The 24,361-nt window shown below is 38.9% G+C and overlaps 1 protein-coding gene across 10 annotated transcripts in view; it reads right to left on the reverse strand.

Moving 5' to 3' along the window:
• Positions 1-24,361, reverse strand: part of LOC104596751 (RNA helicase family protein) — a 164,166-nt gene that overhangs the window by 17,315 nt on the left and 122,490 nt on the right. For 9 of the 10 annotated variants that reach the window (XM_088887015.1, XM_019197687.2, XM_019197688.2 and 6 more), the window contains 4 exons: positions 23,860-23,952; positions 20,649-20,864; positions 14,604-14,696; positions 13,395-13,517 (listed from right to left, as the gene is read on the reverse strand). In XM_088887015.1, the coding sequence (XP_088743141.1) occupies positions 13,395-13,517; positions 14,604-14,696; positions 20,649-20,864; positions 23,860-23,952 (525 nt within the window). The remainder of the gene's footprint in view (positions 1-13,394; positions 13,518-14,603; positions 14,697-20,648; positions 20,865-23,859; positions 23,953-24,361) is intronic. The other variant, XM_088887019.1, reaches the window with a different exon arrangement.

Raw genomic sequence — 24,361 nt, forward strand, 5'->3', positions numbered from 1 at the left:
CAAAAGGACTTGAGACACGACTATCAATTCTTGGACTAAATGAGATTCGATGATGTTTTCCCAACTGACATGACTCACAATCTAATGATGAAAGATGACTCAAGGAAGGAACCAGCAGCTTCAAAGCCTTGAGAGAGGGATGACCAAGTCTACAGTGCCATTGGAGAGGAGTAAGAGACGACTGAAAAGCCACTGGGGGGCCACCACCATCAAGGTAATACAAACCACTTGCTTCATGCCCTCTACCAATCTTCCTCCCCGTCTTGAGATCCTGAAACACACAAGAAGAAGGATAGAAGGTTATAGAACAATTAAGGGACTTGGTTAATCTGCTAACAGACATAAGGTTAAAAGGGAACTTAGGGACATATAAAACAGATGCTAAAGACAATGAGGAGAGATCAACATCACCAACACCACAGATAGGAGATGTAGAACCATTAGCAAGTGTAACTGTTTGAGATGTGAAGGAGCGAGAAAGGGAAGAAAATACATCAAGAGTCCCAAACATAAGGTCTGAGGCTCCGGAGTCAATGATCCAGGGTGAGGCTTTGGAAGCTAAGCAAGCCATACCTGAATGGGCAAGTGTAGTGGTGTTCTGCTGAGATGTTTGAAGGAACTGCTCATATACTGCACGTGGTACACTCACCATTTCCTGCCTAGAAGCACAAGCAGATGTGGAGGGGGTTGGGTCAATTTGCTGGCTTTCAGTAATTGTGCTACTACTCTTAGACGTAGCATGGTGAGCCCAAGTGTTGGGTGGACCACGCAAATCATAGCAGAAATTAACTGTGTGCCCCTCTAAGCCACAATGTGTACACTTTCTCTGAGCATTACTCCTTCCTTTTCCACGGCCTCCCCCTGACTCTCGGCCTCCAATCCGGCCACTAGCCCGGTTAAACATGTGTCCACCACGGTTGCTTGGAGGTCCACTGCTGCCACCACCACTTCTACTTCCACGACCACTCCCTTTAGTCACTACCAAACCGGATCTATCAGAGAAGGAAGAATGTTCTACCGGCTCAATGGATGTCCTCTTAAGACGGGCAAAAACTTCTTCAAGTGAGGGGAGAGCGGATCCCCCCAATATCTGTGCTCTGAGAGGCTTATACTCAACCTTCAAGCCCACAAGAAACCTAGTCACATCAAGCTGTTCACGTTGCTGTTGTTGGATTTGGACATCTGAAGTTAGAGGGTGATACACATTGAGCTCATTGCGGATGTTCCTCAAACTTGCATAGTACTCTTCTAAGCTTTGACTCCCTTGCTTCAAATTGAAGTACTCTTGGTACAACTAATATACCCTAGTTGTGTTGTGTTGTCCAGAGTACAACTTCTTAGCATGATCCCAGATTTCTTTGGCTGTATCTAGGAACATGAAGTTCACACTAATCTTTGGTTCCATGTTGTTCCAAAGCCATGTCATTATCTATGCATCTTCTTGTTCCCAGTCACTAAACCCAGGGGAATCAGAGGGAGGTTTCTCCTCTCTCACATGTTTCACTTTCCTCTTGGCCTTCAAGAACACCTCCACGGATTTTGTCCATGGTACATAATTCTCACCATTCAACTTGATGGATGTCATTTGAACACTTAGATAATCTGGAGAAGGCATGACGCCTGTTTTGTTGTCATTCCCATCTGCAAATGAAGCCATCTTAATTATTTCACCTTCAAATATACACCACAACCTCACACACTTCACAAGACTTATCTCACTTATGATACCACCAACTCCAACTTCTTCAACTGCACATTACACACTACACACTAAGGCTGAAATCATTCAGTCAACACATCAAACACCTTGACTGCACACTGCGGGACCATTTACCATCAACAAGCCAAGGCTGAAATCACTCGGTCATTTCATCGAACACTTGTTCTTCATACTGCAGAACTGATTACACGCAAGGTCTAGGAGTTCACTTTTAAGCATTTAGAATCAAAGATATGTCAGCCACCACGACACAACCACCACCATGCCACTGCTGTCGTGGACTTCAGCAGTCTACAACCCTTCTTTCAGCACACATATGAGCAAGAAAAAAAAACATGACTGATATGCGTATCGGTCTCACTAAGCTCCACAACAACTAACTTTTGAAGCACAAAATAGCATTCACAGTCCATTATTTGAGCACACGACAGCAGTGTTCATACCTGTCTACGTTCAGCCCTCTTTGTACACTGAATAGAGGGTCTAGTGTACCACTTCAACGACCACCACAGCACCGGCCAGAGGCATTCTCACCTCCAGGCCCTCAAAACGACAACTCCTTTTTCAGCCCTTTATCGAATCTCCAATCAGGTCAGCTGAAGGATGAAAACTACTGTGAAGCTGGCGGCGAACCCAGGAAGAGGACAGCAGCAAGAAGAGAGAATGCGAGACCTTATCGCTCTGATACCATGTGAGTAAACCCTAGTAGATTCTAGGTCAAAGTAGAGAAGAAAGAAGAAAGAAAAGAGAGAAGGAGAGAAGAAGAGTCTTTGGCCAGACTAGAAGAGAGAATGTAAAATCACACCTCTCCTAGCCGACCCACTTGAATTTATTCAAAAAATTTAGAGTTGCAAGAAAGACTATTTTGTCCCTCATAGAAGATGGGACACATAACTTAAACTCAGATACAATAGACCTTTCTCTTTCAAGAAGATAAACTAGAATGACCAAAATACCCCTGACTCCAGCATTCTAACACAGAGGACAATAAATCACCTGAAGTTTCATGAGTTGTTTATAGCATTATTAAGGACATTGAGCAATCTGTGCAAAGCTTCTCTATGGGCTCATTGATTTTGTCAAGGGTGAGAGGCATTTCTTTGTAGCCAAGCATTTATTTTAGAAGGTTAAATACAAATATGAGTTATATCTCTCGAGGAATTTTGAAGGTGTAAACTGAAAGAATGGTAGGATCCATCTAATGGACGCCAAGAAGGTTGCGGAATGGGTGGGCGAATTTCAAAAATTTTCCTACCTTCTTCCAACTGGGAATCGTATTCCCTAAATTTAGAATACAATATTCAATGATCCTACTTGAACCATAATCGAACCAGATCTGAACCAAAAGGAAAAGGGAGGATTATACCTGATCCAGAGAAGCAGTATCTCCCAAAGTTGGTGTTCACGCCCAAAGAAGACACCAAGATCTGCTCCTGCTGAAGATGACACAACTGTTTGTGGAACGGAACCAGCAGAGTGCGTCCTACACACTGGATCCTTCGCAAGAATCCTCTGGAAACTCTGAACACCGAATCTTTTCAGTCTTTTCTGCAAGACTGATGTCAAGAATTGATTTCTTGATTTCTTTCTTCTGCAAAGATCAAATCTTGCAAGAAGGAATGGCGGCGACTGGAGGAGAACTCCAAGGACGAAGATGGCTGAATTGCTTCTCTTCTCTCTGGAGTGTGTATGAGATCTAATCTCAATTCGTAGGATGTATTTTTTCCTTCAAAAACCCTTAGGTTCGAAATCTCTCTCTTTCACTTAGGGTTTCTCCTCCTTTCTTCTTGATTAAGAAACCTCCTAAATTAGGAGTTATTCCAATCCAAATCAGTATTTGGATAGGGGATGATCTTAATCTTATCTGCAGATTAAGTTAGCTTACTCCTAATCTTATCAGGAGTTTACCAGATTCAAATCTGATTTGAATTTGGTCTCCCAGAGTGGATAAGGTTAAAGGCCCAATCCTTTTTGCTAACATTAATCTCAGATCCGCCCCATAGATGGGTGATCATATCAGCCCAGCTCGAAATGAGCTTTTGGCTCATTAAGTGTTCAGTGCTTAACTAGTTTCCAATCTGCTGCCCAGTTGGGCTTCTTTGTATGGCGTGGGACCCAACCATTGATCTACACACCAGCCACATGGGTTCGGCCCAACCTTTATTACAAGGCCCAGCCGAATTCACTGAAAAGCTCAGTGAACCCCTGAGCCCATCACATGGACCCTATGAGCCCAACACTTACATTAAGTGGTCCCTAGGCCAAGCCATCTTATAAAAACCTAGGGACTGTGGGCAGGTGCAAGATTAGCCCATCAGGTACTATCCTAAATGGTCTTACACTTAACCTCTCAGCCCTTAATGATCAAGCACTGCCCGACAAGAGAGGACCTCTCCCTCGGCTGCAACGAACAGTGTCGCACTCTCTACTCACATGGATCCCGGGAATTAAAACCATGTGCAAACATTTTGAAACCGTACATATATATATCATATATAAATTTTGCAAAACAAAATTCCAACGATTGAAATCAACTGCCGGCAGTTTGGTCTCCATCAGAGAGAGTGCATTCCCGATCATTACCTTTATCCGACAAAGGGGCTGATCCTATCACTATGATCACCCACTCAGATGAATTCTCAGACTACCCCAACATGCCCAGGTTTTGACCCCCGCTAAGGATCTCACTGATTGGCATATCAAAGACAGCCCGATCCGACACCTAGTGAAGTGTCATAATCGAGTCTAGGGGTCAGGTGTAACTTTCCAGTTTTGCCCATCTGTTCCCAAGGTCCAGGGCAACACTAGAATCTGGTCCGGTTCAAGGATTCGAGTAATCCCATACTGCATGTGCCTTGGGTCTTACCCTGGTGGCTGAGACAGGCCATCCCAATACTTGGTGGCACACCAATATCAGCCTTGGAAGGATAAATCTCCCCAGACTAATCCAATGGCTGTGAACATTTAAAACTAACACGAGTCTCTATAAGTGTCCAGTTTTAGGGTCTTACACAGAACTATACCAAACAACATGAATCAAACATGCACTTTATTTATTTACACTAAATGTCAAAAGTACATCAAATCGGATTGAAGCTAAGGGCATACAGAACTGTCTAACAGCCTCAAAAAGAACAGAACTGTGAATACGATCTATGAACCATCATCATCATCCAAGCCTTATCCCAACTATATGGGGTCAGCTACATGAATCCTATTTCACCAGTCCATTTTGTTTAATGCCATATCAATTGTTAAGTTGTTGAGACTTCAGAATGTTTGTGTATGGACATTATTGCCATTCTATATTTTTGCGCTTTTTTCTAATGTTGTTCATTCATTCAATCTAATAAAATATTTACTTAAATGTGAGGATTAAGAATTTAGGACCCTAACATGGACTTGTTTGGTACAAAGGCAGATTGAAGAATCAGGATGGCAAGATGTTTTACTTCAATTAGCTATTTGAAATAATGCAACTCGGGAAAATAAGAGATTGTGGGTTTTACATGCTTGAAAATGTTTTATATGTTTGATTTTATTTTTAAATTTTTATTTGAATATGCTTTACATGTTATGTTTATGTATTTTAATTTTATATTTTTAATAATATTATGTTTAATATTTGTTTTTAAATTTTTTGGTATTTTGTTTTGAATTTTCTGACATTTTTTGTATTTTTGCCGTCTTGCTTCATAAAGGCGCATGCCTTGTCTTGCGCCTTGTGCCTCAGGCACAAATTGTCCCTTGCACTTTTTTATTCCCTTTGTGCCTAGCGCTTTTAAAACACTGGATCTTGGGAAGTCTTCTGTTTTTACCCCAAAAGCCTTTGCGTTTACAACATGAAGCTTGGAGGTGTAAGAAACAATTTGTGGTGGCAAGGTCCTCAGCTAAGGTAGAGTATAGAGCCATGGAACATGGTGTATCTAAATTGTTGTGGCTTAGGTCTCTCCTGAGTAAGTTGGGCATTATTCATTATAAGCCAATGATGTTATATTAGCATAACTCAAAACCCTATTCAACACGATAAAAAAAGGGTTGCCATTTGCTGCCTGTAAAGAGCAATTGGTTGATATTCTCACCAAGGAAGTCCTGAAACACCGACTACAGCAGTATGTAAACATGTTGGGCATGATTGACATCTATGCTCAGCTTGACCATGGGCTGCCATAGACTTGCACCTCACTTTATTTCCTATTTATTTCTTATTAGTTCTTGTTAGTGGGCCTTGTGGGCCTAGTTTATTATTTTGCTTATTTCTTATGTAGCTGTCCCATTTCCAATCATTGTACTTGTTCCAACTTCAATAAAGAAAAGAAAAGGTGAAGAAAAGGATTGAAAGAAGAAAGAGAAGAAAAGAGGGAAGACTAGCAAGGAGAAAATCTCCCACTTCTCCTTACTGTCGACCCAGGTTGTATTAACATTTTACTGAAGCTGAAATGACAAAAATATGCTTAGATAAGTTACAACAGACATAAGAGAGAAAAAAATAACAAGAAAAAGACAATAATGCCCCTGCCAACTAATTCTAACATGTTATAATTCAGGTCTGCCTTAGAGTTCAGCCTGACTGAGTTCAGTTATGTAGAAGAAAAAGTGATAAAGAAAGAGAGAGAGAGAGAAAGAGAGAAGAGAGAATTCTGGTTCGAACTGAAAGAGTCAACTTGACTTCTCCCAGTCGGCCAGTAAGTATTTATATTATTATTAAAACATGACTGAAAAGACCTATGTGCCCTTACTTAAGTTAAGAGCACATGTTTCAACACAACATTACAGATCAGCAACATCAATCAAGGTATAAAGACAGAAATACCCCTACGCTAACACTCCCCCTCAAGCTGGTGAGTATATACATATGTAGTCCACTTTTCCCCGACTCAAGCCTTTTGTAAATAAGTCAGCCCACTGATTTCCTGTATTAACATGTATAGTGTCTAGCTCTCCATTCAGCACCTTCTCCCTCACAAAGTGACAGTCAACCTCAATGTGCTTGGTTCTTTCATGAAACACTGGATTAGAGGAGATATGAACTACAGCCTGATTATCACAATAGAGCTTCATTGGAGTGTTAATGTTGTACCCTACTTCCTGTAGAAGGTTCCTTAGCCACACTAATTCACAAGCGGTGTGCGCCATAGCCCTATATTCTGCTTCTGCACTGCTTCTTGCCACAACCGTCTGCTTCTTACTTTTCCATGTCACCAGGTTACCTCCCAGAAACGTGCAATAGCCTGTAGTAGACCGCCTACCAGACATAGAATCGGCCCAATTAGCATCAGAATACCCTTCTATTTCAAGTTTTCCCCCACTCTTGTATATCAGACCGCGACCCGGAGCCCCTTTTAGATACTTCACAATTCACAGAACCACATTCCAATGAGGAATCTGAGGTTTTTGCATGAACTGGCTTACCACACTAACTGCAAATGAGATGTCTGGTCTGGTAATGGTTAGGTAGTTCAGTTTGCCCACAAGTCGTCGGTATCTGCTAGGGTCTTCAAACACTTCACCCATATCACTACTTAGCTTGGTATTTGTGTCCATGGGTGTTTCAGCTGGTTTGGCACCCAACAAGCCTGTTTCTTCTAGCAAATCAAGCACATACTTCCTCTGGCACAGGTTAATCCCATACTTGGATCTCGCTACCTCTATCCCCAAGAAGTATTTCAGTTTACCCAGATCCTTTGTCTGAAAGTGATCCTGCAGATAAGTCTTCAGCCTGTCAATACCAATGTTATCATTCCCAGTAATAACCATATCATCTACATACACCACCAGTATTTTTCCTCCCGGAGAGTCATGACTAAATACAGAATGGTCAACTTTGCACTGTTTCATGCCAAACTTCTTTACCACCTCACTGAACCTACCAAACCATGCTCGAGGAGACTGTTTAAGCCCATATATAGCCTTCCTTAGTCTGCACACCTTACCATCCTCCCCCTGAGCAACAAACCCTGGAGGTTGCTCCATGTAGACCTCCTCAAGTCACCATGCAAAAAGACATTCTTGATATCAAGCTGATATAGTGGCCACTCATACATGGCTGCAAGAGAGATCACAACACGAACTGACCCTATCTTAGCAACCGGTGAGAAGGTCTCTGTTTAGTCAATGCCATAGGTTTGGGAGTACCCTTTTGCAACTAATCGCGCTTTCAGGCATTCAACACTATCATCAGGCAGATACTTAACCGCATAAACCCATTTACAACCAACAACTTGCTTCCCAGGAGGAAGAGCAGTGAGGTCCCAAGTATGATTATGATGAAGGACTGAGATTTCTTCCATGGCACGACACCACCCTGGAGAGGCAAGGGCTTCCTAGACATCTTTAGGAACAATAACTGATGATAACAAGGTAACAAACTGGTGATGGGAAGCAGAAAGGTGAGTAAGAGAAACATAATTAGAAATGGGATGAAGGGTGCAAGTACGTTTACCTTTCCGCAAAGCAATGGGTAGATCAATCTCAGATGCTAAGTGGGGGTCTGGTGCCGGATCCGTCGACGGAGATGTAGCCGGAGGAGTAGTAGCTGGTGCACGTGGGTGATGTGTATACACATGACAGATAGGTGGGCGTTCAACAGGTGGTGGCACCGGAGGCAAGGATTTGGTCACGACTGGAACAAAGGGAGGAGGATCGACAACGGGAAGTGGAAGAGGAGGAGGTGATGAGGAGGAAGAAGCATCACCAGACCCCAAAAAGAACGGAGTAGACTCAAAGAAATTGACATCAGCACACACAAAGGACCATCGAGAACCAGGATGGTAACACCTATACCCTTTCTGGGTCCGAGAATAGCCAAGGAAGATGCACTTGAGAGAACGGGCATCAAACTTGTCGTTCCCGGGACCCAGATTATGGACAAAACAGACACCCAAAAACTCTTGGCGTAAGAGGGAACGGAGACAAAGTGGGAAACAAGACCTGAAACGGAGACTGACCATCAAGGATGAACGTGGGCATCCGATTAATCAGAAAACAAGAGGTAAGCATTGCATCACTCCAAAAAGGTTTGGAAACATGCATGTGATGCATTAGGGATCTTGCTGTTTCAAGGAGATGGCGATTCTTTCTCTCAGCCACCCCGTTTTGTTGTGGGGTGTAGGTACACGAGGTCTGATGTATAATGCCGTGTTGGTCCAGGTATTCTTGAAATGATGAGGATAAATATTCGCGGCCATTATCAGAATGAAAAACTTTGATGTGGGTAACAAATTGGTTACGAATCTCAGCATAAAATTTTTGAAAAATGGTAAACAATTCACTTCTTTCTTTCATTAAATAGAGCCACGTCATTCTTGAAAAATCATCCACAAAAATGACAATATCTGTATCCATTATATGACATTACTTTATAAGGACCCCAAACATCTGAATGAACTAAAGAAAAAGGACTCGACACACGGTTATCAACCCTAGAACTAAAGGGAACACGATGGTGTTTTCCAAACTGACACGACTCACAATCCAAAACAGAAAGCTGACTCGAGGACGGAACCAAGGACTTCCAGACTTTGAGCGACGGATGACCAAATCGGCAGTGCCACTGGAGAGGAGAAAGAGATGACTGGAGAGCTGTTGAAGTTCTACCACCACCACCGTCAAGATAATACAGTCCACCTGCTTCATGCCCTCCACCAATCTTCATCCCCGTCTTGAGATCCTGAAAGACACACAGAAGGATAAAAGGTAATGGAGCAGTTAAGTGATTTGGTCAGCTTACTAACAGACATAAGGTTAAAAGGCAATTTAGGAACATACAAAACTGATGAGAGGGATATAGGATCTAGGTCAACATTACCAACACCACAAATTGAGGATGTGGAACCATTATTAAGGGTGACAGATTGTGATGTTGAGCAATGAGGTAAGGAGGAAAACACACCTGGAGTTCCAGTCATGTGATTGGAGGCTCCAGAGTCAATGATCCAGGGATTGGGTGTAGATGCCAGACAAGCCATACCTGAGTGAGCAAAAGTCGTCGTGTTCTGCTGTGATTGGATAAACCTCTCATATTCATCACGGGGAACACTCACCATCTCCTTCATGGGACCATCTATTGATGTAGGAGGCAACTGGTCAGATGAATGATTCTCCTGTCTAAAGTTGGAACTTGAGTCACTGGTCGCGGCATGATTGGCCCGGGTTGAGGGAGGACCATGTAGATCATAACAATAGTTGATGGTATGTCCATCCATACCACAACGAGTGCACTTCCTCGGGCCTGAGCTACGTCCTCTACCACGGGCTCCCCCTGAATCTCTGCTCCCAGTACGGCCACCACCACGATTATGAGTAGACCCACCATTGCCACTTCGGCCATATGCAGAACCACTACCACCACCACGGCCAGACTGAGCTCCCCGAGCTCCACCTCTACCCCCACGGCCTCTCGATGTAGCAAAGGCAGATCTATCTGAGATATTAGAGTTCTCAGTAGATCCGATAGAAATCCTCCGAAGTCGAGCAAATACCTCTTCTAGGGACGGAAGAGCTGATCCCCCTAATATCTGAGCCCGTACTGGTTCATATTCAGACTTTAGTCCCACCAAAAGTCTAGTCACATTAAGCTGCTCTCTCTGTTGTTGCTGAATCTTGACATCAGAAGTGAGAGGATGATAGACATTCAACTCATTACGTATGTTCCTCATGTTGGCATAGTACTCCTCAAGACTCTGATTGCCCTGTTGCAGATTAAAGTACTCTTGATAAAGCTGATAAACTCTGGTTGTATTGTCCTGCCCCAAATACAATTTCTTCGCATGGTCCCACACATCTTTGGCAGTATCAAGGAACATGAAGTTCACACTAATCCTGGGTTCCATACTGTTCCACAACCATGTGATGATCTGAGCATCCTCTTGCTCCCAGTCTTCATACTCGTGAGAGTCAGAGGAGGGTTTCTCCTCTCTGATGTGTTTTACCTTCTTCTTTGCCTTCAGAAAGACTTCAACGGATTTAGCCCAAGGCACATAATTCTCTCCATTTAACTTAATGGAGGTCATCTGAACATTCAGGTAGTCTGTAGGCACCATCACACTAGGTTTATAATCATTATTGTCTCCCATTATGTTATCACCAATTCTGCACACTTGTTGAATTCTATTATCACTAAGATCTGCACACTACACACCACTAGGTCACACCTGTCACACTGATTGCAGCACTAATTGTTGCTGGAATGTGTGCTCTTTACACCACAAACCCTAAATCACACCTGTCACATTGATTTCAGCACTTGTTGTTGCTGAAAAGTGTGCTCACACCACAAACCCTACTCCTACAACTACTTGAAATCTCACCACTATATGATCATATCTCTTCCTTCAAAATGCACAAAGAAACCAGCATAAACCCTAGCACTTACTGGCCGAAACCCTAGCAAATGGTCTGAAACACACCTCTTTAATCCATAACAGATATCATGCACTGAAATCTCTTACCTTATCGCTGAAGTAACACCCATGTGAGCAGGAGAGCAGTCCACACACAACAGCCGCTTCACACACAAAAGCCACACACAACAGCCACTGCCCACACAGTTCGGCCCTCTATTCTTCCTCTACTAGGAGAGGGCGATCTCAGAAATCACGCAACTGACCACATACGACCTGACTGGAGGCATAGAGACCCCCAAGGGAAGAGGGCGATCACTCCTTTTCAGCCCTTTCCCTTATCTCCAATCGAACACAGAAAAAAAAGAGGAAAACCCTAGATAGGGTGTGCAGAGAATGAACCCTAGGCAAGCAGAAATCTAGGCAGATTTAACCTAGCTCTGATACCATGTTATAATTCAGGTCTGCCTTAGAGTTCGGCCTGACTGAGTTCAGTTATGTAGAAGAAGAAAAAGTGATAAAGAAAGAGAGAGAGAAAGAAAGAGAGAAGAGAGAATTCTGGTTCGAACTGAAAGAGTCAACTTGACTTCTCCCAGTTGGCTAGTAAGTATTTATATTATTATTAAAACATGACTGAAAAGACCTATGTGCCCTTACTTAAGTTAAGAGCACATGTTTCAACACAACATTACAGATCAGCAACATCAATCAAGGTATAAAGACAGAAATATCCCTACACTAACATAACACTTCTAACAGTACTCATAATAACACCAAAGTGAAATACACAATTGAGGGGATGGAGAGAGAGAGATTCAAATGTTCTCTTCTCCAAAACCTCTTCATTCTCATATCTTCTTCCTATTTCTCTAGCCTCTCTTCTTCTCTTCTTACACTCAATCTATTGTCTTTTCTTTATTTTTGCTGTTATTTTTTCCTCTAAATGAAAGTGAATTTGTTTTCTGACATTTTTTGCATTCAAGATGGGAGCAAATTTTGCTTCCAAAAATGGAAGCAAACTTTTGCACTCGAAGTTGATCAATGTAAAAAAAGTAGATTCCAGTCTAGAAATTTGTGTTTGTACCCATCACAACTAAATGTGTTTCATAAGAATATAAAATTTAACGATGCAAAACCAAATCAAGCTTTCATTTTCATGAACAATACATATGTGCATTTGCACTCTTACCAAATGCAGCCAAAGCAACAATAGATTTCCAAGAGAAGACAAAATTGCTCTTGCATATGACCCTACATCTCAACCACTGGAGTTGACACCATGAATACTTTTGATGACTAAGTGCCAAACTTTATCCAAATCAATAGATAAAGGCCATAGACAATTTTCCTAGAGGAGAAAAGTTGTTGAGCATAATCCTTGCCAATCCTAAACTTCCTAACTTCTTTCAGGAGACAGTTTCCCAATTTATCAAGTTCTTCTTGGTCTCCTGGCTCCATAGAAAATCTCTCATGAGTTTTTTCTATCCTCTTTGCTACTTCAATTGGGATTCTAAAGGCTGAAAGGTAGTAAATGGGTAAGTTGGTTAGTGCTGATTTAATTAAACTAATCCTCCCTCCTAAGGAAATATAGTTTTTCTTACATGTAGCAAGACTCTCAGGGAATTTGTCCACTACCATATTCCAAAAGGTTAAGACCTTAGGGTTACCTTGAAGAGGGAGACCAGGATGCTTAATTGGCCACTGAGCTATTGAGCAACCCAGCATATTGTTAGTTTTGCATGGACTGAAACTGGAATTCTCATCGGGAGATCTGTTTTGATAGTAGATAGTGACCGTTTTTAACTGATTGGATTTCTAGCAATATGCCAACATCCTTATGGCCCTTGGCAGTTGAGACACCAAATATGCTAGGTCATTGATATCTAGGATGGACAACTTGTTCAGATGAATACCAAGATTTTTGAATAACCTTTCCATCCACTTGCAATGGTTGGGGAAAGAGAGGGTTGAACTTGTATGAGGAGTCCAAGTCTTTGGGTGAAGCAGTGGTCTGCTAAGTATCTTCACTTCTAGCTGTAACTCCATATAGCACATCAGCTTTGTTTCTTTATCTTTACCTTCTTCACTTGTCTCTTCCATGTAGAAGGGTTTATATTTCTTATTGCTCTAATAATATCCTCTTAGATCATAGTTAGACATGGAATAAATAAAACAATCAAGATAATCTGATGGAAATTGATGATTTCGATTTATCAATTTCTATGTGATAAATTGACTAATTTCCAAACTTCTGTACAGATGGTTTGAGCAATTATTTCATAATGATTTTTTAGGGGACAACTGAAGCAAATAGAAGAAAAAGGTAAAGGCACCTCTGGCTTTTTAATCAGCTCCTTTAGAACAGCATGAAGTGTTAACCGGAGTTCCTTGAAAAGCACAGCAGTTTGGGCTGGTGCTTTCAGTTTCAACCAACCATCAATAACAACCATTCCAGTCTACAAAACAAACCATCAGGAGACATTATTCATCTATAGGTGCATCAGAAACAAAGAAATTCTAAGATTTTAACAAGGTTTTATCATATGGGTTACAAAGACATGAAAATGGTATGTGGACAAGGTAAACATGATTGTAATACATGAAAATGATGTATATAGATTAGACAGTTGGATCAGGTAAATGAGTTGGATGGTCAGGTTTCAGGAGTAAAAGGGAGCCATCAACCAAGGTGGACTAGATATAATGAATGCAAGCAAGTCATATACAAATGCCAACCCAAAGGATAGGAAGGATATTTTCAAAATATTCTTTTTTGGTAAATATTGATATATTTGTTATTTTTGTTTATTAACAACCAAAATAGTATTATTTTTGTCAGTAGTGTTACAGATTTATCAGATAGAGCAAAGTCCCTTCTCACAAGGCAGTGTATGCATGTCAACCTTCTCAAGCTAAACCACCTTAGGTCTAGCCAATGGTTAAGAATATTTTAGTCCACATGCTGATTATGTCATGTCTCTAAGTGGCTGAAACCAGTGACTGATCATAACTCTGAGATGTAGATCAGGCCATTCATAGAAATAATCACACATGACACGTCATTATACAAAGAAATCTTTTTTTTCATAACAAAAGAGATTTACAACAATTATTGGATTTCGAGGGCATACACTATCCAACACCATTAATATCTTTACTCAGCTTGAGGTACAGAGTTGAGAAGTTGTGTAATTAACAGGTGCATGATCATGAGCATTCTGGTCATTTCTCTTTTAATAAACACTATGTATGAATAATGGAAAGGAGGCTCATGCTTTACCTAATTTCTCTTTCTTTCTCTCTTCTACCTAATCTCTTCTACTTTTGTTGTTTTCATTCATTGTTATACACAAGTATTATTAATGAAATTCCAAGTTATTTTAAAACTCAAATTGTAGTCTTCTATGTCTGTGTACAGATAGAAAAAATTGATGTGACGTACAACTTGATTAAAATTTTCCAAGGCAACTTATTTTGAAACAAGTAATTGGCAACTGTAGAAGATATAGACACTAGTGCATGGTGGAGAAATAAGGGTATACCTGATGCTGGATGTTAATAGAACCACCAAAGAGCAAAATAGAGTATGGAGATATGATGCTTGTATCTCGAAGAAAGACTTTGTTAGTTTCGACCTGAGAATATTATAGATCATTACTCATTTGGAAAATTTGCATTTTATGCATTTAAATCAGAACTATTTTAAATGTAGTTCTCCCATATAGAGAACACTTATTCTCATGTTTCCAAATAAAAACCCTTGGTGTAGCATACAGAAAGGATAAGTAATTACATATCTTGTAAATCATACTTCTGATCATAGAAATTATACCAATGATCTACCAGAACAAATTAAAAGAATGCTGATACCATTTAAGTGTCCAAAGTAACTCAGATGTAAACAAATAAATTTAGATGCAAAGGAATGCAATGCTTAAAAACCCATTTAACAATTGGGAGTGGCCATGAGGTTAATGGAATATACTTGTTGGATACACGTAACAAGAGTCTTGTACCACCTCATGGAGTGCCTTTGGAGTCTATTTCATCATTCTATTAATCGGGTCATGTTATATCATTTACATTTTAGTCATCTATCTTATTTTTTTTTTCTTTGACTCGTTTGTTTTCAAAATTGTTTAAAGGGATACCTTTGTCTAGTCTTCATTGTGAATCAATGTGAACTTGCTAAGCATTGTAGACATTCTTATTCATTGAGTAATAAAAGATCAATTTCACCTTTCATATTGTGTACACTGATGTGTGGGTTCCATATCATTTACTTGCTATGGGACACTACATATACTCCATTCTATTTGTAGATGATTTTTCACACTTCACTTGGACTTACCCCATGTAGTCCTAGGATGAAGCATTAACCATTGTGCAACGCTGTCACAAATTTATCCTTACCCAACTTAACATTCGTATCAAAGTATTCCACTCTGACAATGCTGAGTAATATTTTGAGAGGAATCTTTCATCCTACCTTGATACATTTGGGGTTATTCATCAGAGTTCTTTTTTCCACAGTCCACAACAAACGGAGTGGAGGAAAGGAAGAATCGTCATGTGGTTGAGGTTGTCAGAAGCCTGCATTTTGCATCTCATGTTCTTGTGAAATTTTAGGGGGATTTTCTTACTGTTACATATCTAATAAACCATATGCCTTACCGAGTTTTGGGTTTTAAGACCTCCTTTAGCTTTCTCTTCCCTGATGAGGACCTTTTCTCTCTTCCTCTTCGGGTTTTTGGGTGTACTTGCTATGTTCATGTTCATAGCCACCAAAGGCATAAGTTTGAACCTAAGGCTCATAAGTGTGTTTTTCTACGATATGCCTCCACATAGAAGGAATATTGTTGTTATCCCCAACTATTCCTCTTCCATATCCAATTGAGTTACTACTCCTATTGCATCTCCTCCTATTGAGTTTTCTTCACATATTCCTACTCCTCCTGCTCATCTTCCTACTTTTATCTTTGATCCCATTGTTCAAAGGTGGTATGAAAAACAATGACTCAGGCATGAGAAAGTTATTTCCACATCTTCAACTAAGCCTCTTGCACCTCCCATCACTAATGAGATGACAGGCTGGCCCTCTTCTGCTCCCACCAACACACTCCCAGACCTAGACCTTCCTATTGCCCTCAGAAAAGGGAAACGGAAGTGTATAGCCCATTGCATCTCCAAACACCTATCCTATAATCTCTTTTCTATGACCTATTATTCCTTCTTAATCTCTATTCTACACAAGCCATCCCTAAATCTGTCTCAGGAGACTTATCTAAACTAGAATGGAGGGATGCTATGATGATTGGGATAGATGCTTTACGTAAGAACATTACCTAGGAAATTGTGGGTTTACCTGAAGGGCAGGAACTAATTGGTTGTAAATGGGTATTTATTGTTAAGTACCATGCTAATGGTGATAGAGATAGTCGAACTGCATAGAGAAGTTGAAAGGGTGTGTCTAATGTGCACACACCCAAAAGATGTATTATATATTATTTGGGTACAAGAGAAGGGAAAGGACAAAATTGCCCTCCACTAAAACAAATAAGAAAGAGTTGTACAAAAGAGAAATAAAAGATATTGTACATAAGGTACATGGTAATATAATACTCCCAACAAAGTCAACCCATAGTATCTCGACAACCCACTCAAACTGATACCGAGAAAAAAACATCAATATTTTAGGTGCGAGGATGCATCATAGCCTTCATAAAGATGTCAACAAGTTGAAGACCATATGAAACATGAGGAAGAGTGATAATTCCAACAAGGTATTGATCTCTAATGAAGTAAAAATTGACACCTATTTGTTTAGTACATTCATGAAAAACAAGATTAGAGGCAATCTTGATGGCACTGACAGTATCTTCATGGATGGGAATGGGAGTTGGGGGCTGCATATGGAGATCACCAAGAAGAGCTCTAAGCCACACAATTTCACTACAGACTGACTATATGGCTCGATACTCTACATCAATAGAGGATTTGGAAATTGTTTGTTGTTTCTTGCATTTCCAAGAGATAAGGGAATCACTTATAAAAACACACCATCCAATAGTGGATCTTCTAGTGTCAGGACATCTAGCCCAATTTGCATTAGTATAGGCTGATAGATGTAGAGATGATGAGAAAAGAAGTCCAGAGAGATAGTACCCCTAATGTACCAAATGATCCGAAGAACTATGGTTATATGTGGTTGTCTGGAGGAATAAATAAATTGACTGACAATTTGAACAACATAAGAGATATCCAACCTTGTCATGGTGAGGTAGATGGGACTATCAACAAGTTGTCGATATAATGTAGCATTCGGAAGACATTCACCACCATCCTTAGAAAGTTTGAAGTTCACCTCAAGAGGAGTATCCACTTGCTTATCATTAGTGAGGCAAGCAAGGTTAACCAAGTCCATAAAATACTTTTTTTGATTTACAGGTACCCTTGAGAAGAACAGGCCATTTCCAATCAAAGGAAGTAAGTCAAATGACCAAGATTTTTTATCTTGAAAGAGTGACTCAAGAGATTCTTGAGGTGAGAAATACCGTCATGATCATCATTGATAATAAGTATATCATCAACATAAAGAAGAAAGATGATTTGTTGGGTCCGCTTCAGAATGAAGAGAGAATAGTCAAAAGGAATTTGTAGAAACCCAACATCTGTAATGACAGAATGAAATTGTTGAAACCATGCCTGAGGTGCTTGTTTCAACCCATAAAGAGATTTCTTGAGGTAATAGAACATAGTTGGATCACCACAATATCCCGGAGGAGGCTTCATAAACATTGTTTCTTTGAGATGATCATGAAGGAAAGCATTCTTAACATCCATTTGATGGATGTCCCACTACTAAATTGCTGAAATAGCCAACACCAATTGAACTATAGTCACCTTTGAAATTGTAGCAAAGATGACGTGTTTTTCCATAACTTATGTTTATGACTTGTGTTAGTAGGTAGTAGGCCTTAGTTATGGGCCTGTTTTCTCTTTTTTATTGTTTTTTATTGTTGTCTTTAGTGATGGACGCCCTACTAAGGGCACTCATGTAATTGTCCTTATTTTTTACAACAAAAGAATAAAAGAGATCATTGGGGGCTGAAGAGAGGTTTAGAACTACTCTCTCTTCTTCCTTTCTTCCATCTTCTTCCTCCATTACTTCTCTCTCTTCAATCTCCTTATTTCTTTTAATTTGGATTATTGTTGGTATGATTTACAACTATAGTCAATCCCATATTCTTGTTTATATCCTTGAGCAACTAAGCGAGCTTTGTATCTATCAAGACTATCATTTGATTTCAATTTGATGGAATATACCCATCTACTCTCAATGATTGAAGCATCTGAGGGTGTAGGAACAAGATCCCATGTATCATTTTTTGTGAGGGCTTGAATTTCAGCATCCATAGCTTCTTTCTAGTGAGGAACTGCCATAGCCTTCTTTCTAGTCTCCTAGGCCTAGGTATTTGTAGAGAAGATGGGCCAAATGGCCCATAGGCTGTTTATCCTTTTTATCTTTTATGTTCTTTGCTGTAATGGGCCTTATTCTGGGCCTATTCTTTCTATGTTATGTTCTTTTAATTTTTTGCCCAACTAAGGGCCTCTTTGTAAATTATCAAAGTTTAACTTCATAAAATAGTGTTAGGGGTGTAAGAGTGGAAATTAAGGTTCGAAACTCTCTTACTCTGAACCCCTATTGCCGCCATCTTCTTCTTCATCTTCTCTTCCTTAGAAGAATGATTTCTGTTATTTTATTTTGATTTCTGCATCTGTTCTAAACAGTCCTTTATTCTCAAAAGACTGTTTTTCTTCTGTATTCTTTGGTGACCTTTCTTGGCCTCAAGAAGTTTCTTAGTCTAAGGAAGGTATATTCACTTCTCAACGCAAGTCTGTCTTGATCTTATTGTTGAGACTGGCAAACTTGGTAAGCCTGCTTCTACACCTATATACTTAAATTGCAAGCTCTCAGTCACTGGCGGTGAATTGTTGGTTGATAGGAGAGTGTTCCAGAGATACTTGGGAAGTTGTATCTATGTATGACTCGGCCAAATATTTTGTATGTAGTGAGCGTCATTGGTGGTGAAAGATTATACTTAGGCCTTTGGTATTGATTATGTTGAGACCTTTGCTCCTATAGCAATGATGAATTTCATTTGAGTTCTTCTATCACTAGCTGCTAATTTGGATTGGGAGTTACATCAGCTTGACATAAAAAATGCCCTCCTAAATGGTGACTTAGAAGAGGAATTGTATATGGTTCAACCACTAGGTTTTTCATGCCAAAGGCAGTGAAGACAAGTGTGTAGGTTGAAGAAGGCTATGTATGGCTTAAAACAATCTCCTAAAGCTCAGTTTAATAGATTTCATATTATGGTTCAATAGGTGGGGTTTAGATATGCTAGTCTTATCATCATAGGTAATTAGAGTTCTGAGATACAAAAATTAAAGGAGTTTTTTGGCTACTCAATTTGAAGTGAAAGATTTAAGGCCCCAATGATATCTTCATGGGATTGAAGTTGCCTATACACAAAAGGATATCTTCATTTCTATATGAAAATGCATCTTGGATCTCTAGCAAGGTACAAGTAAACTAGGAGCAAAGCCAACTAGTATGTTAATAATTGACTAGGAGATTGTGATGGGAACCATTAAAGGAAGTAAAGGAGGTACAGAGGCTAGTATGAAGGCTACTGTATCTATTTATGACACGCCCTAATATCACCTATGTTGTGAGAGTTTTAGTTAGTATATGCATTCTCCTAAGGTTTCTCATATAAAAGCTACAAAGAGGATTCTCAAGTACCTGAAGAAGTATCCAAGTATTGGTTTGTTGTTTAGGAAGCATAATCATCTGAAAGTAGAGGTTTACACTAATGCAAACTGGGCAAGATCTATGGATGACAGAAAAACCACTAGTGGATATTGTACCTTTCTTGGAGGAAACTTAATGACATGTGGAAGCTAAGTATAAGGCTATGGCACATGGAGTTGCCGACGTGCTTTGGTGAAGAGCTTGGGGAAACTAGGGTTTAATGTTGACAACCCTATGTTCCTCTATTGTGAGAAGAAGGCAACCATAAATATTGCAGTTAGTCCTTTCCTCCATGATAGAACAAAACACATTGAAATCAACAAACACTTTATAAGGGAGAAACTTGAAAAGGGTGAAGTGTGTACTCTGTATGTTAGTTCAAACTTCAAAGGAGTAATTTGCTGATATTGTTACAAAAGGCCTTCACTATTTGAGGCACAACGAATTATGTGACAAGTCGGGCATAATTCACATATACAACTGGGAGCATTGCATTTTTCTAGTAGATTGTGACATAGGAGCACTATTGTAATTTTATTTTATATTAGTTGTTGCCCTATTATAAATAAATCTCTAGGCACCACCAGCCCAGATTTTGGCTCTCTAATCTTTCTCTCATCTCTTCCTCATCATCTACTCTCACTATTTCTCATTGAATAATTGAACACATTGTTCTAATAGATTGTGCTTATTTAAGCTGTAAATAAACAAACTGTATATTAGATGAGGAAATTAATTATGTTCCAGAGTCTACGTTTGGGCAAACCTTTTCAAGGAAGACAAGAAATGGATACTGAAAAGCTTTTATGTTACTGTTGATAGAAGAAGGGTGAATCTGAACTTCTCTTCTTCCATCGTACCAGAAAGGACAACCCTTTATTCCAGTACTAGCAGATGGTTTCTGGGTGCTGCCCAAAGTGAAGCCAACAATACCTTCTTCAGTGGCAGCTACATTAGGATATAGACCTGCACATAATACTGACTGCAAGGATATTTGAAAGTTAATATTTAGACTAACTGTAAATTCTAATATGCCACAAAAGAACTCAAATCCCAAGCACTCAAGAAGCAATAGTTTCCCTCTATTTCACCATGAAAAATCTTAGCAGGATAAGCTAATTATACAAGTCTGTAGACAATAGACAAATCAAGAATGACATTACTGCATGTGATCATTCAGCACGTCTTGCAGGCATTAATGAATAGGGTCATGTACACAAACGTTATAAAGAACAACAACATCACGACTAGATGAGAATGATATGTTCTTCTACAACATCACGATATACTTCTTATAAGTTGATGTATTAATAATATTCACATTATTGCTCAAATATAGCAATAATAACAACAAAAGGCAAATAATCAAAGCATCATGTAGTGGTGGATTTTTTGCCCTTCAACTTGAAGATCCAGCTTCAAAGCTTCCTACTTGTAGTTTATATCAATGTTTTTAAGCAACATTTGAATTGGATGATCAGACTAATTCACTTGTCAACCAACCAGGTTTATAACTTTGCTTTCTAAAAATCAATGTGTTTAATCAAAAAAATAAGAGAAAACAAGTCTGGAATAGCAAGGAAGAAGAAGAGAGAGTTTGGAAGAAGTAATATTTTATTAATTAATTAATATTGCTAACTAGTTAAGTAACAATAGACTTGGCGGGGATGTTATCTGCCGCACCTCTTTAAGTGTTTCCATTTCCATTTGACTTTTGTCTGGAATAGACTTGTTTGTCTGCCGCACCTCTTTAAGTTTTATATTAAATATTAATTATAATATTTTAAGTTTTATTAGTTTATATTTTATTATTAATATTTTCACTTAATTGCTAATTTTATTATCGAATTCTTATATATTAAATTATTTTTAATTGATTAGTATTTTATTAATAATTTGTTTATTAATTAATTTTGATTAAATTTTTTTAGTAATATTTGTTTAAATAATCAATAATTTATTAATAGGTCACAATCTAATATTAACACTCAAAAATATTGCAAGATATGTGTTTTCTTTTCTTAAACAAGTTTCCCCCTGCATTACCACTTGTTTCCTACCAAAATGGTGGGATCCTACATTCCAAGAATTGGGATCCATAATCTCTCATGACATCCCACAAACCAAACATGGGAAGGGAAGAATATTCCATATTTTCCCTCCTATCCTATAAACTAAACGAAGCCTTAAAAATCTCTCAAACCAAGCTCGTTGAGATTGTTTGAGCCCATAGAGAGGTTTCCTCAGTCGACAATCCTTTCCTGCTAACTCCTTACCATACATGCCTAGAGTAAGAGAAAAATACACTTAATGAAGGTCTCCCTTCAAAAAGGCATTTTTCACATCAAAGAAGCTGACAAAGACAAGAACCAAAATAGAATTCATTTTGGCAATGGGAACAAAAATCTCAAGTTAATCAATCCCATACTCTTGAACAATTTTAGAAGACGTGGAGGGTGTACACCTCCAGGCAAGGCATCCCCAAAATGCCCTAAGGCATATTCCAAAGGTGTTGACACCTCTGAGACATACACCTTAAGTGCAAGAGGTGTATGCCTAATATGCTTTTTTTATGAATCGTGCTAGAGGCGTATGCCTCATGCACACCTCATATAAAAAGACGAAAGGAAAGGGAAGGGAAGAAAAGACTTTTATTAAAAAAAAAAAGATTGATATAACTAGTGCTATGCATCTTCATTCTTCTTAATATAAAATATTTTTATTAAAAATAGAAAAAAAAATGAGATCTTCCTTCCTCTAGGTAGTGGAACGCCTTGCATCAACCCTCCGTGTCTTAAAACTTTGCTCTTGAATATAACCCTTAGCAATCAGCCTTGCTTTATACCTCTCAATCGATCCATCCTCCTGGTATTTAATAGTGTATACCCACTTACAACCTAGCAGCTCATGTGGTCATGCCTTCAAGCAAATCAACAATCTCCCACATGTTCTTACAAAGTGCTTCCATTTCAGCATTCATTGCATCCCTTCATTCTAGTTTAGATAATGCTTCTAACACATTTTTTTGGTATGTGCTAAGAACAAACAAAGGCTAAAAAGGAATAATGAGAGGGGGATAATAAGCCATAAGAAAGGTGCTTAGAGATACAATGTGTAATACATTAGGAAGAAGAGATCATGGCTAATTCCTAGTCCACTTTCTTTGTTTTATTAGATCTAAACATAATTAGGAAGAAGATTACAAGAATAACCCTAGTAAGGCGGCTGCTAGAGTAAAAAGTAAAAAAAGAAACAGCTAAAGAGTTGTCCAGCCCAATATCTCAACAAAGAAAACTTTATAAATAAGGAAAAAAGGTACATCCATGGGGTGATGAGAGATCAGCAAGAAAAGAAATAAAGCAAAAGAAAACAAAAAGTACAATTCGATTAGCTTCCATGATCTAACTCTAAGAGAGCCCAGAAATTATTTTCTAAGTCTTCCTCTGAAACATCTTCAAACTTGGTCCCTTCGCTTTGATTGGTTGTCAAAGCTTTCCCCATTTGTCTTCCTTCATGAGTCACCTTTTTTCAAGAAAACTTACAAATCATTTTTTTTAGGATTCCTGTTTCTATAAGCCAAGGTACATTTTGCAAAATTTCATCTTTTTCAAACAAATAAATAAGTTTGATTATCATAAATGAATTGACATAGACAACATTGCATTAGATCAAGACATTGGTTCTCATATCTAGAAAGAAAATTGACAAAATGTTTTGGATTTCCTTATTCCCGTCTACACATCAAGTTGAAATATTATTTGTAGCAATTAAAACCTTCATAGAACTAATAGTATCCACACATTTGAAAATTGATTTTCAGAAAAAGAAACTATTATTACCTTTAGTCAAAATTGGCTTCATTCGGAAAATGAAAACATACAATTGATGTTAAGATCATTTAGAGAGTAAATGATTTTCTTAACTGAAGCTTAATGAAAATTCTAAACTCAATGGAGACAAATTCGTAGTGCTCTTACCTTCACAACTGAAGAATGATGTGAATACTTGTTGAATGGTTGAGACATATCCGAAAACCAATTGTCAAGTTTGTCTTTAACTTTTCCATCAGTCTGATTCAAGAAAATTATGACTTGTTAAAACTCCAAAGAAAATAAAGTAATGACCAAATATTGATCTAGAAATATTAGAAAAAATGACAAATTTAACACTGAGATGTAAATTATTGCAGAAAATTATGACTTGTTAAAACTCCAAAGAAATCAAGTAGGAGGCATTGCATGAATTGAAAGTATACTGAGATGTAAATTTTTTGTGGATGATAATCAACTAAGCATATTTATAGTAATGCTTGAAACTACCAACAGATGATGGTCTACTACTTTTCCTTGCTTACTCAGCCCTCTCAAGTACCACCCTCTTATAAAATCTGCAATAGAGGCAGGGAAGCAACTCCTCACTGGACAGTCCTGTAATGTTTTGGCCGACTGTCTCCAAACTTAGCACAATTTGTATTAGGTA

Source organism: Nelumbo nucifera, chromosome 5 (genome assembly GCF_055504915.1).
Source record: "Nelumbo nucifera cultivar China Antique chromosome 5, China Antique-T2T, whole genome shotgun sequence".
NCBI lineage: Eukaryota > Viridiplantae > Streptophyta > Magnoliopsida > Proteales > Nelumbonaceae > Nelumbo > Nelumbo nucifera.